At 39.9% G+C, this 14,307-nt stretch overlaps 1 protein-coding gene across 2 annotated transcripts in view; it reads left to right on the top strand.

Moving 5' to 3' along the window:
* The window catches only part of PDE4B (phosphodiesterase 4B), a 446,330-nt gene that overhangs the window by 330,413 nt on the left and 101,610 nt on the right, over positions 1-14,307 (top strand). For both annotated transcript variants that reach the window (XM_007978423.3, XM_007978424.3), the window contains one exon: positions 5,742-5,791. In XM_007978423.3, coding sequence (XP_007976614.3) covers positions 5,742-5,791 — 50 coding nt within the window. The remainder of the gene's footprint in view (positions 1-5,741; positions 5,792-14,307) is intronic.

Genomic DNA, 14,307 nt, shown 5'->3' with positions numbered 1-14,307 from the left:
TTTCCTTGAAACCTGGAATCCTGTCACTGCAGTGCTCTTTTCATTTGCCAAACCTGTTAAGTCTTCTGGTTTATAGGAAGAAGTTCCTGGAAGGTTTTGGAACAGAAAGACATTTAGGAAGAACTTAAGGAATATCTGAAGATCAGAAAGCCTGAAGATAGAGACAGTAGCTAAAATAGTATTTTCAGGAATTAAATGTGAGGGTATAACTCTGAACCAGATTGATGGAGATGGGAATAAGGGGGAAGGGATTAATATGGACACATTTTAAAGGCTTCTTCAGCATGGCTGGACTGAGAACCACTACATTGCACAGCACTAGGGAGAAAGCCGTGTGGGTGGTGGTGTTCTCATTCTTATTTGTTAGCATGAGTTTGAGGGTTTTTACCTCTGTTAGTAGTATTAGGACATTCAGCCTAACCCTGCTGATTAATAAGCCATGCCAACTGAAACTACTTTCTCAATAATCAGGTCTTTCCACACCCTTGAGGGTTTTGGTCCTTGTGAACTTTTAAGAACCAAGTACCCCAAAACCATAATTGCCATAGCATAGCTGAAGCACAGCCCTTCCCACACTCTAGCTGAGGACTACCCTTCAAATCACGGCCCCTTGTGTCACCCTTGGTTGAAAGCAAGCCATACTTATCACACAAAGCAGGTCTCCAGTGGTAAGATAGTTGTATCTAATGATCTTTCTCAAATTCATACCCATGTGTACAGAGTTGATCCTGTTATGATTGCAAGTACTACCTTGTCACCAACAAAAATTCAAGACAGGGCACATTTGCCACTGGAGTTTCACCAAAGGGAGTTGAAAGTGGTGCAGCCTAGCTCAGACTCAGTCCTGAATAATGGATTTCAGACATCAGGAAGCTGAAATCGATGAAATCAATTAGCCATCTCCGGAGAAGACTGGCAGGGGCAGGTTGGAAAACTGAGTGTCCATTTAATGCACTCCATTTTATTTCTAGATAGTGAATACCTTCAAACAACTAAAGAAAATCCAAGAGAAGGAACTGAAGAAAATAATGTTTGAAAGGAATGGATACAACATACAGAAAGCATCCCCCCACCCCAACACACACACACACACACACACACACACACACACACACACACACACACACACAGAGTTATCTTAACAGCTGAAACTGTAGAATTCATGGAACTCAGATATTTCTTTCTGGGATACTTGACTTCAGATCCAGGGTGCCATTCCCTGCCTTGAATGTAGCATTTAAGCAATAATTATGTCCTAGGAGTGGTTTTCATGAGACATCTGGTTAGTGTGGTTTATTGTAGGAAAAGGAACTCCCACATAGAACTATACTTCTCATAAGTCAAGATTTCTTTTATCTTTTGGCTCTGCTCTGCATAAAAGCACTCCATTGTCTGCCTGTGCTTTACCACCCAAAGGGTGGAAATCTCAAAGTTCCTGTTGAGGTGGTTTCCTTGCACCTTCATGAAATATCCCATTGAGGGATGCTTGATTGGACCTGTATTTCTTGGCTGCAAATTAAAACCTACACTTCCTTTGTCCCAGGAGTTAATTTTGAAAATATGGCTTTCATTTAGAGTTGTTAATTCAGATAAGCATTCTTAAAGCATTTGCTGACTTTAAACAGACTGCTGTAGTAATCAGGTGGATGAGTGAGTGTGCCCACCGTTCAGCAGTCTGATAGCCAGGAGATGGAGCTGGGAGCAAAGAGGTGTCATTTATCAATCAACTGTGTCATCAACATCATGAATATCACCTGTGACTATCAGGCAACCATGTAACTTCTTTGTATTAACATTCTTCCAAAGCATAATTTAATCAACATGTATGTAATCTTCAGGAAAGGATTAACAACCACTTACTTTTTTTAAGGTGTATATCTATCCAAAATGTCTTTTATTGCTGTATGTACTTTGGCATGTGAATTAAATTAGCTGAGGATCATAAAATTTTGAGCATTCAGAGTTGGAATGAACCTAGTCAAATTTCCTCAGATTAAGTGAAGCAATATATGTAAAACTCCTCACACAGGACCTGGTATGTTGTAAATCACCAGTAAATGTTAGTTCCTGCCTGCTCTCCTCAAGTGAGGAAGAAACTAAGAGGTTCTATGAAATGCCCAAGGGCTATACAGTGGGAAGGTGCCAGAGCCAGGATTAGGATTCCTGTCTTCTTAGTCACAGTCCAGTTCTCTCTCCACTGTGCTATTCAGGGCTGGAAAGTATGAACTGCCATGGTCATATTGTCTTCCCTATTTATATCACCGTCTTCAGCAATCAGCCACATAACTTCTTATGATTCTTTCATAAGTTAGGGACTTTGGAAACTGAGCAACCAATACCCCTTTCCTCTGGCACTCCTTACAATTTTCTGTCTGGCATTCTCAACTTACAGAACATTGAAAATGTACTGAGCATCTTGTTTGCACCAGGTCTCACGAATAATTGACAAACCCAAATAAACATGGTCCCTGCCTTTCCAAAGCTTCCACACAGAGATGCTTATCTGAATTGACAACTCTAAATAAAAGCCATATTTTCAAAACTAATTCTGAGACAAAAGAATTTGCATATCATGTGTAATTTCCAAGAAGTCATTGAGAGAATTGGGCACTGTGATTAGGCATGCTGTAAAGAAAGCAGAGATTTCCAACATTTAGGGTCTCCTCGTTCAGTGTCTTCTTTCACAAAAGTCTTCTTTGGAACTCAGGAAAAGATGCAAGATAAAATTGTTAAAATGTATTATTAATCCAGTACATATGTGTTAGGTACTTACATCATACCAAATATTATGCCAGATCCCTGTGTTACAGTTGTGCACAATGTTCAATCATTGCTTAAATTTCTCCCAGATGAGTTGAAGAGAAGACAGGAAAATGGGAAATGCGATACAGAATGAGCAATGCAATGGTTCAGTAAGCACAGAAACTACAGAACACAGGTGAGGGCCACTCACAGAGGGAAGGCTCCTCTGAGGAGGTGAGGCCTGAGCAGAGTCCTAGGACATATGAAAGAGCTAGCCATTTAAAGAAAAGAAAAGTATTCAACTGAGCAAAATGTATGCAAAGGCACAGCAACAAAAGAGAGTGCTGTGTTCGAGGAACGGCAAGTGGCATATAGAGCCAAGATTGTATGTGAAAAGGAAACCAGATAAAATATTCATATAGAGTATTTGGTTCTCAAATCACTTTCACATCAATGGGTTATTCAATCTACATTCGATTAACATTTTGGAGTTCTTACTATTTGCCAGGCAAATTGGTGGGACCTGAAGAGTATGTAAGCAAAGATATCAGAACTGGATCCTGCCATCAACAGGTCACAGATTACTAGTGGAGATAATATGTGCCAATATGGACTGTAACATGAAGAAATGACCCTAAAGATTCAAATAAAGCACCATGAGAGATTAGAGGGACCACTCTTGGCTAAGAGGATGGCATCCTTTGGAGAAGGTTTGATGGGTAACTTAACCTTTGATGGGTAGATTGGTGTGAAGAGAGCTTCCTTGACAGGGGAATGAATGGTCTGAATAATGACAGGAAAGGGGCAGCACATATTCAAGGAAAAAGAGGTGATCAAGTTTGGCCTTGGCAATTGTGAGTCAACTTTGTTCCTCATTCATTCATTCTTCTATTCAATAAGTATTTACTGAATGCTTGTCATATGAAGGACTATCCTGGGTGCCAGGGATCAAGCAGTAAACAAGTTGTTGCCTGCTCACATAATGTTTACATTTAATCTAAGGAACTATGTATTGAACACTAACTAGACAAAGCCTATTTAAGCTATAATTTTAAAGTGCTACAAAAGAGAAGTACAGGATGCATGAGAGCACACAGCCAGTCAGTGGTCTGAGATGAAATGTCAGGCAATGAGGAATTATGAGAGATAAGCTGGAAAAAGGATGTTGGGGCTAGAGAGCAAGGACTTTGAATGCCAGACTAAGGATTTTGGAATTTAATCTCTTAATTTTCCTGAAAAACAGCCCTCAGTATTAGTGCAGGTGTTATCAGCATACAGTATAGTGGAAAGAGCATGCACTTTGGATTCAGAAAGACTTAGCTTTGAATCCTGTCTGTACCAATTATAAATCATGTGTCAGTATGTTTCTTAACCTCTCTGAGCTTCAGTTTTCTTATCCTTAAAATGGGGTGATAATACTCCCAGTGGAAGCTAAGAAGTACCTAGCACAGCCTAGCAGAGAAAAACAATCATTAGATGATAATTTCCCTTCTCTTGTCACATGTGAAAATTTCATACCACTGAGAGTTTAAAACTACCCTGCCTAGGATCACCCAGCTAGTAAATTAATGGTAGATGTGGACCTGTCTATAGACTATGACTACTAGGTGTGGGTACCTACAAGCTAGATTATCCCTAAAGGACCAGAGATTAATTTAGAGCAGCAGAAAAACCTAGGGAAATAATTTTGTGGCCACACCAGTAGGAAGACTCTTCTTTAGCAACAACAATGCAGGCTGTTCTTTGTCATTTAGAATTTGACTTCCTTCTCAAACTTGCCTGTGCATGAGAATGCAAAAAGAAGTGAAAAATACAGATTCTCAGGCCTTATCTCAGATATACTGAAATCGACTCTTCGGGGTTGGGAAAAGAAGTTTAACAGCTCCCCTAATGAGTCTGATGCTTATCCATGTTTGAGAACCATTGGACTAGAGTCTCACTCTCTTACCTATAGCAAATGTCCTGTTACTCCTTAGTGGAGCAAAGAATCCTTAATACCAGTGTTTCTGAAAATGTGATCCTCAGACCAGCAGCATCAGCACCACTTGGGAACTTTTTATAAGGGCCAACTTTTAAGCCCATCCCAGGCCTACTGAATCAGCAACTCTGGAGGTAGGGCCCAGCAGTGTGTCTGAATAAGCCCTCCAGGTGGTTCTGATGCACCCTAATGTTTGAGAGCCCTGCCCAATAGTACTCCTGAGAAGTTCTCCAGCAATGCAGCGGGAAACAGGAGAGTCTGGTAGAAGTTCTGCAGAACATGAGAAGACTGGTAAGAGCAGTGAAATTGAAAGATTCGGGGCAGAGAAAGGAAAAGAACCAAGAAAAAAGGAGGAGCCCGTGTACTATGGGAACATGGGTTTGCTTGTTTCATTTAACCCCTGACTTCAGCAGGCTTGTTATGACATAGAATGACATCCCAGTTCCTCCATGTAAATTCTGTTCCCTAAGTAAAGCAAGTTGGATGACTGTCCCCAGTGGTTGTATGACCTGGGCAAGTGACTTCACCTCTCTAGGTGTCAGTCTCCTGAGGTACAAAAATTAGGGACCTGAAGCGATTGATCGCTAAGGGTTCCTCTGGCTGTAACTTTTTACAGCACTGCCCAAAGGAATTGAGATTCACTCTGACATTTCGAGTGACGCCTGAACAAGCAACTCCTTTTCTGAGGGCTTCTTGGAACAGCAAAACCTAAAACAGGGTGCTGGTTGGGGACCCGGAGTAAACAACTTCCTTCCTGGAGAGTCAGAGCATCCTGAGGCCTTGCAGAGGGAAATTCCAGGCCATCTGGATGTGAGAGAATTGCAGTCCATCTGGATGTGAGAGAATTACAGTCATCTACCCGGGTTACAGGAGCCTGCCTTCCGGAGATAGCATTATGTCACTATATAGTTCATTATGACCTGGAAAAGTCCTCAGTAACCATGAGGGTGGGGTGTTGGGGGTGGAATGGTGAGTTTTGATACACAGACTCAGTCTTTCTCTTCTCTGTCTGTCTCCACAGGAGGTCTCCAGCTGGTAGTCAGCCTCCTGTCTCCAGAGTCAACCCGCAAGGTAGGCCATGTCATAAGGTCTATCTCGATGTTTCGAGATAGAACAATAAACATGCCTCTTATTCAGAACTAGTTTTTAGAACAATAGCATTGTTTGCATATTGTGGCTCTCAAAAGTATGTCTCTTGGTGACTTTTTTCTAAGGTACACTGGAGCATTACTTCACTCTATTAAAACCACATTAAAAGCAGGACTAAATAATTTGCCCATTGTATTTGCAGACTTTCAGAACATGATAAATGTGGAGTAATGCTGCTCCTTCCCCAAAGAGGAGCAGGAGGCAGAGTTGTATCGACAGTGCAGCTTGACCTCAGCTTGATGGCCCCAATAAACTACAGGAGAGCTAACCTCAAAGACCTAAGGTGCCCCATGCTGGCCTGAGGGCCCCTGCGGATATGTTAGTGGTTTCCCTCTTAATGTCAACTATAGATCCCACTTGAATCTACATCCTTTCCAGGTGTGAAACCAAAGGCTCTTTCCAGGTCACGAATCATTTCTCTTGGAGGGCATCCAACTTTGTTCCTCAACGGTGTTTTTTGTTTTTTTTTTTTTTTTTTTTTAAGAACTTAACCTCTCATCTTTCAGAACAGTGCATCCACTTTTCTTGGTGTGTTGAGAGCTGCAGAGAGGAAGGGTCACCTTGAAGGAACACCATGGAGTTGTGTTGAACTGAAATTCTTCTTCACACAAAATGCAACCAGTTCTGTGACATTTGTTAAAGTCCAGATAATGTTTTCTCCTAAATCTGTTCCCTACTATTGTAGCAGTAGGTTTGAGAAAAACCACAGGAGAAACAATTAAGATGAACTCACACTGAGATCACCTAACGCCTGACACCTAACGATGCCTCACACGCTTTTCTATTTCCAGCAGTGCTTCATACTTAAAATCTTTCTTACTTGGTTGTTGTGTTTTCTTTCTGGTATCCTGATCATAAGTATAACGGAAGCATTGCAAAAGCTCAACTTCTAAAAGAAGGGAACAAAAGCAGCAGATTCTATTGGCTCATTGGCTTCTGAAGTATTTGTGGTGCATGCTTTTAAAAATATTTTCATAAGAAAAGATTGAGAACGAGAAAAAAAAGTGAAAGAAAGATATTAAGTAAAGGTGAGTTTACTCTAGAGCCCTGTGATATGAAATACAAAGAAGTAAATAGTACTCTATGAACTTCAAAAACCTGGCGTGCTGCATGTACTATTTCCTTTAGAACTGTTATTGAAAGAAACAAAATAGGATGTTTTAACATATAACTCGTGTTACATACTTGGAGATCAAAGGAGGTAGTTTTGAAACTCCAATCATTTCATCATATTGGCCTACCAGTGAGGCAATGTTGCTCACATTTCTGTTAGACAAATTTCTGTTAGCCAAATATTCAACATCAGTTTGAATATTTAGACTATGTTTTCTTTTTCTTGTAATAAATACTGACAAACATTAGGAGAATATGTAAAATTTATGGTTCTGTAAATTAGCTCATTAACCAAAGATGTGGTTGGAAAGATCATTTTGTGATTATTGGCACAGCAACTACAGCTTGACAACTAGGGCTTCTTTTGATAAAGTCTTCTCAAACAATGGAGCAAAGAAATGACAATACCACTCAGGCAATTTGTTTCCTCCTGTCTCTGTGGCAAACTACAAAAATCCTGGCTTTTCACTGGGAAGAGAATGTAGTGATACCAATTATTACGTAATTATGGGTTTCAAAATCTCCTTAACGTTTAGCCACGGTTAGGAAAGGAAGGAGGAGACACACATCCCGTGTTTTGTTCTTATTATCAGCTTAAATAAGTCAGGCAGATTTTTCCTGTTATTTTAATATTTATCAGCATATGACAAAGAGGTGTGTTTAAATAGAAACTTTAAAGGGGAATGAAAAATAAGTGGCTCAGAACAAACAGAATTGAGAACTGGAGTGCTGCTTAAAAAGTAAGATCAGGTTTTTATTTGTCAGTACTGATGTTGAATTCATGTATTTCAATTGAAATCTAAGATAAAAGGTACAAGAAATCTACAATAATTTAAACAGATTTAGCAATAACCCAGTTTACTCAGAAAGCCTGACTTAGATAACTCTATTCTTGTATAGGAGCAATTCAGAAGGAGAGAGAGAAAGAGAGAGAGAAATACCAAATCTTAAAATGCTTTATTTCTTTGAACATATAAAGGAGAAAAAATGCAATTTATTTTAAAAGCTAATTGTCAGAAACCATGGTAAATTGGTACATTTACTTTTATAAATTGATTATTAACAGAAATATTAAATAGATAAATCAAAGGAAAACTCTCCATCTGAAATACCCTTCTTCAGCCAGCGTGGTGGCTCATGCCTGTAATCCGAACACTTTGGGAGGCCAAGGTGGGAGGATCACAAGGTCAGGAGTTCAAGACCAGCCTGACCAACATGGTGAAACCCCATCTTTACTAAAACTACAAAAATTGCCGGGCGTGGTGGCACGTGTCTGCAGTCCCAGCTACTCTGGAGGCTGAGACAGGAGAATCTCTTGAACTTGGAGGCAGAGGTTGCAGTGAGCCGAGATCATGCCACTGCACCCCACCCCAGGTGACAGAGCAAGACTCTGTCTCAAAAAACACACACACACACCAGACATACCCTTCTTCTCACTATCCAACCAAGGTTCTTATCAGCTCTCATGGCTCAATGCAAATGTCCTTTGCAAAGACATCTTATTTTTTCTTAAGTTGTCATAATTGCTCCTTATTTAAATTAAGGAGCAATTAAAATTGCTATGGCAGCAATTTAATTCTCTTAAACAATTTAATTTAATTCAAGGCTTCTTGTATGTCTCTCCCATTGGAGATAAAGCTCTTGAAGACAGGGACTATGGCTTATCTATCTTTTTATCACTCGTGGTGCTTTTGTGTAATTATTTTCACATAGTAAGAACACAGTAAGTGTTGAATTGACCAGGAGAAATACTAAAATTTAGGGACTTTATGTGAAGAAAAATACATATAAAATAAAATTTTAATAATACGCCAATATTTTTATCTCTATTGCTGTGAAAAGTATTCAAATTGTGTTTTTTCTCTATAAAAAATTAGTTATTGCACTGAAGTTAATAGAGGTTTGAGACACACTCTATAACTGCTTATGTATGTTAGTGTGTTCATATAGGTTTTGAACAAAAAGAGTGAACTCTAAGAAACTGGCATTTAGCACTTTGAATAAGAAAGCCAGAGTAGAGCAATGGAGAATTTTAAGCCCAGAAGGAACGAGGAAGTCATATGCTCCCAGGTTGAGGAGAAAGACACAGTAAATCCTCCTGGGGGTGTCGAAAATGCCAATGTTATAGTTTAATGAGCATCTGAATTTGTTTCACATTTTGCCTTTCACAAGCATAAATTCCAGGCTCTCCCTACATGGTGCTCAAGGATTGAAACAGAAAGGAAAAAATAGAAGAAGAAAGAAAACTCCAAACAAGGGAGGAACTTGAATTCTGTCACCTGTACATATTCACAACAGAAAATTGAAGTAATTCTCAGGATTTCAGGTCCCAAAACGATTTGCAACAGGAAAATGGGGTGCATGCATACACACGTGTGTGATAATTGTCCCCCTTTTGCCACGCCATCCTATCCTTTGCTCTTCAATAGTAATCATACATATGTCATGACAGTCAGAATTTACTGAAAAGATAAGTTATCAAGTGTCAACTGTCTTTACAGAATGATTTTTTTTGCTTTATAGAGAGACTGGAGAAGTATCCTTTTAATTACTAGCACATTGGAGTCATACAAATGTGTCTTAATGTAAAATAATATGTATCATGTATACAATATTTTAGCAGCCAACTTGATACATAAGGTGGGGTGCTCTCTACTAAATTTCTTTTTCTAAAATGTATCAGTAAATTTACTGAGCAGGAACATTATCACTGGAAACAGGTCAGATGTTATGAAAAACAACACAGAAGTCTATGGGTCACTGGAAATGACAGCGAACCATAGCAACAAAATGACTAGGGAATCACTTTGAGGACTTCAAGCCAGATTGCTGCAGATACTAACGATATCAAAGCCTGGATATCCATAGCCTTGATTTATGGTGGTTTTCAACACCAGCCAATTAGAATGCATTTCAAGAAAAGACCGTGTTCGGAGAAATCTGATGAGACAGTATAGAGCTTTCCAGTAAAGCCTGAAATAGGTTGGCCTATGGGAGAAACAGGCTTAATTAAGGTTTTTCCAGTGCTCACGGAATGCATTTCTTTTAATATGTGTCTAGGCCATTCTGGGGAGGAATTGGCTTTTTACCAGTTGATAAAACAGAAGAGGCTTTCTCTTTGGAAACATATTTCTCCATATGGGTTCTGCCCATAACTTTACTTCATTATGACTATCCTTCCAGAGGTTCATGTGAGTGTACCAGATGCAGGGTCTCTTCAAGTAGTGGACAAGAGGGTCAGTGAGTTATCTTCGATTTTAAGGAATTCAGAAAGTCATGACATTGATTCCATTCTCATTTTTTGCCAGAGCTTTCAGGACCTGTGATGAGACAGGGTCTATGTGTGCATGGGTAACGGGCTCTCTGAGAACCACAGCAATAGCCTGAGAGCAGTGCTGCATCAGATGACTGGAAATGAGGCCCAGCATAAGCAGAACCTTTGCTTGGTTCCTACATTAAGCAAGAACTGTCAGGCATGATTACAACACTTATGGACAAATAGGAATAAAATCAATCTTTTGACCAAAAGCTGTGACCAGTCATGATAAAGGAAGGATTGGAGGGAATTATAAGAAAAAAGAAAAAGGAAAGAAAAGAAAGGAAAAGGAAAAGAAAAAGTCAGAAATATCAAACGATGTTTTCTTCCTTATTCTGAATTATGAGTGCTGAATTATTGCAATAATTGCCTTAATTACTCACCTTTAGTGTTTAGACAGCCTGCATAGAAAATGATAGCACAAATGCACCAGAAAAGCCCCAGTTATTTTGAGAATAATTTCCAAATGATTGTTTTGTAATAATTGTTTTTGTCTAAAATAGCCCTCTTGTGAAGGTTTACCCCAGAGCATCAACACTGAGCTGTTTATATTGATTTGCAGTTATATCATACGTATCTAAAATTAAGTATTGGTAGTCATAAAAACGTTAATAACTCAGCTAAAGTGCAAACGTTAAAATGTTTCCCTTAAGCAGGTATTGTCAAATATAACATCCTGCTTATTATGGTTATTTCACTAGTTCAAAATTAATTTGCAAATTTAGCATAAATATTTCTTCTCTTTGAATGAAACTGATGAGACCTGCATCTAAGTTCTCACTAGCTGCCTGAACAGTGGAGTCCGTTCCGTGTTGACTCCACTTCACGTTTTTGTACTGCTGAGAAACACCATCCACCCACCCTCCCCTTGAAAGTTGGAATCATGCATGTTAGTAAGTATTTCAGTTATGCTATTGACGTCAATGGAGTCATTAAATAGATTGCTGGCCCTCCCAGAGGCAAATCGCTGCCAGGGACCTAGATACAGACACGTTTTTTACAAAGACAACCATCAGGTTTTGCTATAGCAGTAAGCCAGAGAAAGGAAAAAGTTTATACTGTAGCAGACCTATCTCCAAACACAGTTTCTTTCTTTCTTTTGCATTTTAATTCCGGCCTTTCTTTCTCTTTGGTTACAGTAGGCTGGAGCAGATACCCAGATATTGTTGCCTGAATGTTTTGTGTGCAAAAGCATCTCCTGTAATTGAGACCGTGAAGGGAAGTACCCCACTTTCAAAAATGAGTCTCACCTTTTGCTCTACACAGCCCATCTTGATGTTGACTTGGTTGCATAAATTATCTAGGCAAATCACTATTGTCTGCCAGTAAGGTTGTGTTTGATATATATAGTTCCCTGAATAAACAGTCTCCTCCAAACACACACACTTTTGTCCTTTCTGCCATCTCTGCGTGGCATGTAGCTGCATCCCCTCATCTATGAATCAACCTTCATGCAGCTTGCACTGTGCTGTAGCATTGGGGATCTGCAGCAAAGGGTGGAGGAGGAGGCTGGGAAGAAAGCTTCACTTCTCTCAGCTCAGCTGCCTCATCCGCAGCGCTCCCACAGGAGGCTGTCCACGTGCCTGTGTCCTCCCAAACCCTAGCTGCTGCCTGCCTGCAGCCTGGTCATGCAGCTCCCAGGCGTGGCAGGCAGAACCCTTTAGGAAACATCTGCCTCTTTCTGGGCATTCTTGACAGCTCTATTTACCTGCACAGCCCCAGGAGTCAGAGCCAGAGATTCGCCTCACACATCTGGACTCTTCCACCTCCAGGATTGAAGTTAGGGAGACATCTGGAGCAGACAAATTTCTTCAAATCTGATTGTCAGAAATTATCCCCTTGGTTTTAGAACCTATTTCCCCCCTCAGTCCTGTTCCTTCATTCCCTGGACACCCCCAACCCCCATTACTTACCTATAAGTTTGTATATAAATGCCAGACACCTGACTACCCCTGGTAACCCCTTTTGGTTCATCTGGAGACCCAAATTCATTCCCCTATGCAACTGTCCTTTTTCCTGTTTTCCTGACTTTGAGTAGCATCTTCATCACCCACCCTTTCATCTCCCTCTTCACCTACCACAGTCAACTCCTTTAGTTTTTTTGTCTAATCTTTGTTTTTCCTTTTCTCCCCTGCTTCCTCTGACTTTGTTTATTGTTCCATCATCCCGTACTTAAAGTATTATGGTGGTCCTCCAACTTCTTATTATTGTCCTCATTCTTTCCCCACTCTAAACCAGCTTCCATTCTGGTATTAGAATTCTTCTTTTTTGGGGCGTGGGGGGAGCGGGGGATGGAGTCTTACTCTGTCACCAGGCTGGAGTGCAATGGCACGATCTTGGCTCACTGCAACCTCAGCCTCCCTGCAACCTCAGCCTCCTGGGTTCAAATGAATTTCCTGCCTCAGCCTCCCATGTAGCTGGGACTATAGGCACCCACCACCATGCCCAGCTAATTTTTTGTATTTTTAGTACAGTCAGGGTTTCACCATGTTGGCCAAGATGGTCTCAATCTCTTGACCTTGTGATCTGCCCACCTGAACCTTCCAAAGTAGAACTATTCTTATAAACCCCAGTTATGGTTATATTATTTTCTTTTTTTAGCTACACTTTGCCTTCAAGATAAGACCTAAATGTCTCACCAGGCATGCAAAAGCCTTTAGAATTTTGCTCTCCTTCTTTGTTATCATTTCCCACTTTACGCTGCCACCCCCATGCACAGCTGATGGCTGAAGTGCACTGAGTCGTCCCTGAAATACACCAGGATCTTCTTGCTTTCCTGCTTTCATATATGCTGTTTCTTCTACCTGGTTGCCTTTTCCCCAAAATATCATTTACACATTCAGCTCAGGGATTTTTTCTCATATTGTCACTATGAACAAATCCTATATATCATCTGATTCTTGGATTCAGGATTAAAATAAATATATAGTCTCAATTCAGGGCCTGGCCCCTGATATATACTATACGCATAGGAAACACTACTTCCTTTACCCATTTCCATCTGAAAAGTGCCTTTTAATCCTTCATCTTCTTAATATACCTCCTGCAATTCACCCAAAATTACTATTAATTATTATCTCAAAATCTCTGTTATTATACTTATCATACTGTATTGTAATTATTTCATTTTTTCCCATTCTAAACTAAAAGCATCCCAAGTTCAAATACTAATAATCTTTTTCTATATCCTCAATTTATAGCATAAAACCTGGGACATAGTAAATGCTCAATAAATATTTATGAAATGAGCAAATAAGGATGAATAATGCCCATGCCTGAACCAAATAAGATTAGAAAGGAACTGAGACTCAAGTTCAGCTTTGTTCAGACTTCCTGAAATATCTGCTAGCTCTCAGGACATGTGCATAGTGCTGACATCCCTTGCTAATCTTGACAACATCTGACTTTCAAGGCACTTGAAGTGAACTCTTTGTTATCCATTACTTCAGGAAGAAGTGGCAGTGTTAAAAGAAATGGAAGAAAATTAAGCAACTAAATATGAATTTTTATCATACTATAGTGTTCTCTTAGTGCCTGGCATTGTACTTGTCACAAAGTAGGCACTCAAGTAGCATATTGAATGGAATTGGTTTGAGAACTCAGTTAATCCTTCAGATAAGTTACTTCTCTGAGACTTTTCTTTTCTGAAAAATGGGCTTTTTTTTTTTTTTTTTTTTTTTTTGAGACAGAGTTTCACTCTTGTTGCCTAGACTAGAGTGCAATGGTACAATCTCAGCTCACTGCAACCTCTGCCTCCCAGGTTCAAGTGATGAATCTCCTGCCTCAGCCTCCCAAGTAGCTGGGATTACAGGTATATGTCACAACACCCAGCTAATTTTTAAAATATTTTTAGTAGAGACGGGGTTTCACCACGTGGGTCATGCTGGTCTTGAACTCCTGATCTCAGGTGATCCACCCTCCTCGGCCTCCCAAAGTGCTGGGATTACAGGCATGAGCCACCGTGCCTGGCCAAAAATGGGTATTGTAATATGCTATATGTTAAAATTGT

The sequence above is a fragment of the Chlorocebus sabaeus genome, chromosome 20 (genome assembly GCF_047675955.1).
Source record: "Chlorocebus sabaeus isolate Y175 chromosome 20, mChlSab1.0.hap1, whole genome shotgun sequence".
Lineage (NCBI taxonomy): Eukaryota > Metazoa > Chordata > Mammalia > Primates > Cercopithecidae > Chlorocebus > Chlorocebus sabaeus.
Note: the sequence above shows the minus strand (reverse complement) of the source record. Positions and strands in the feature narration are given on the sequence as shown.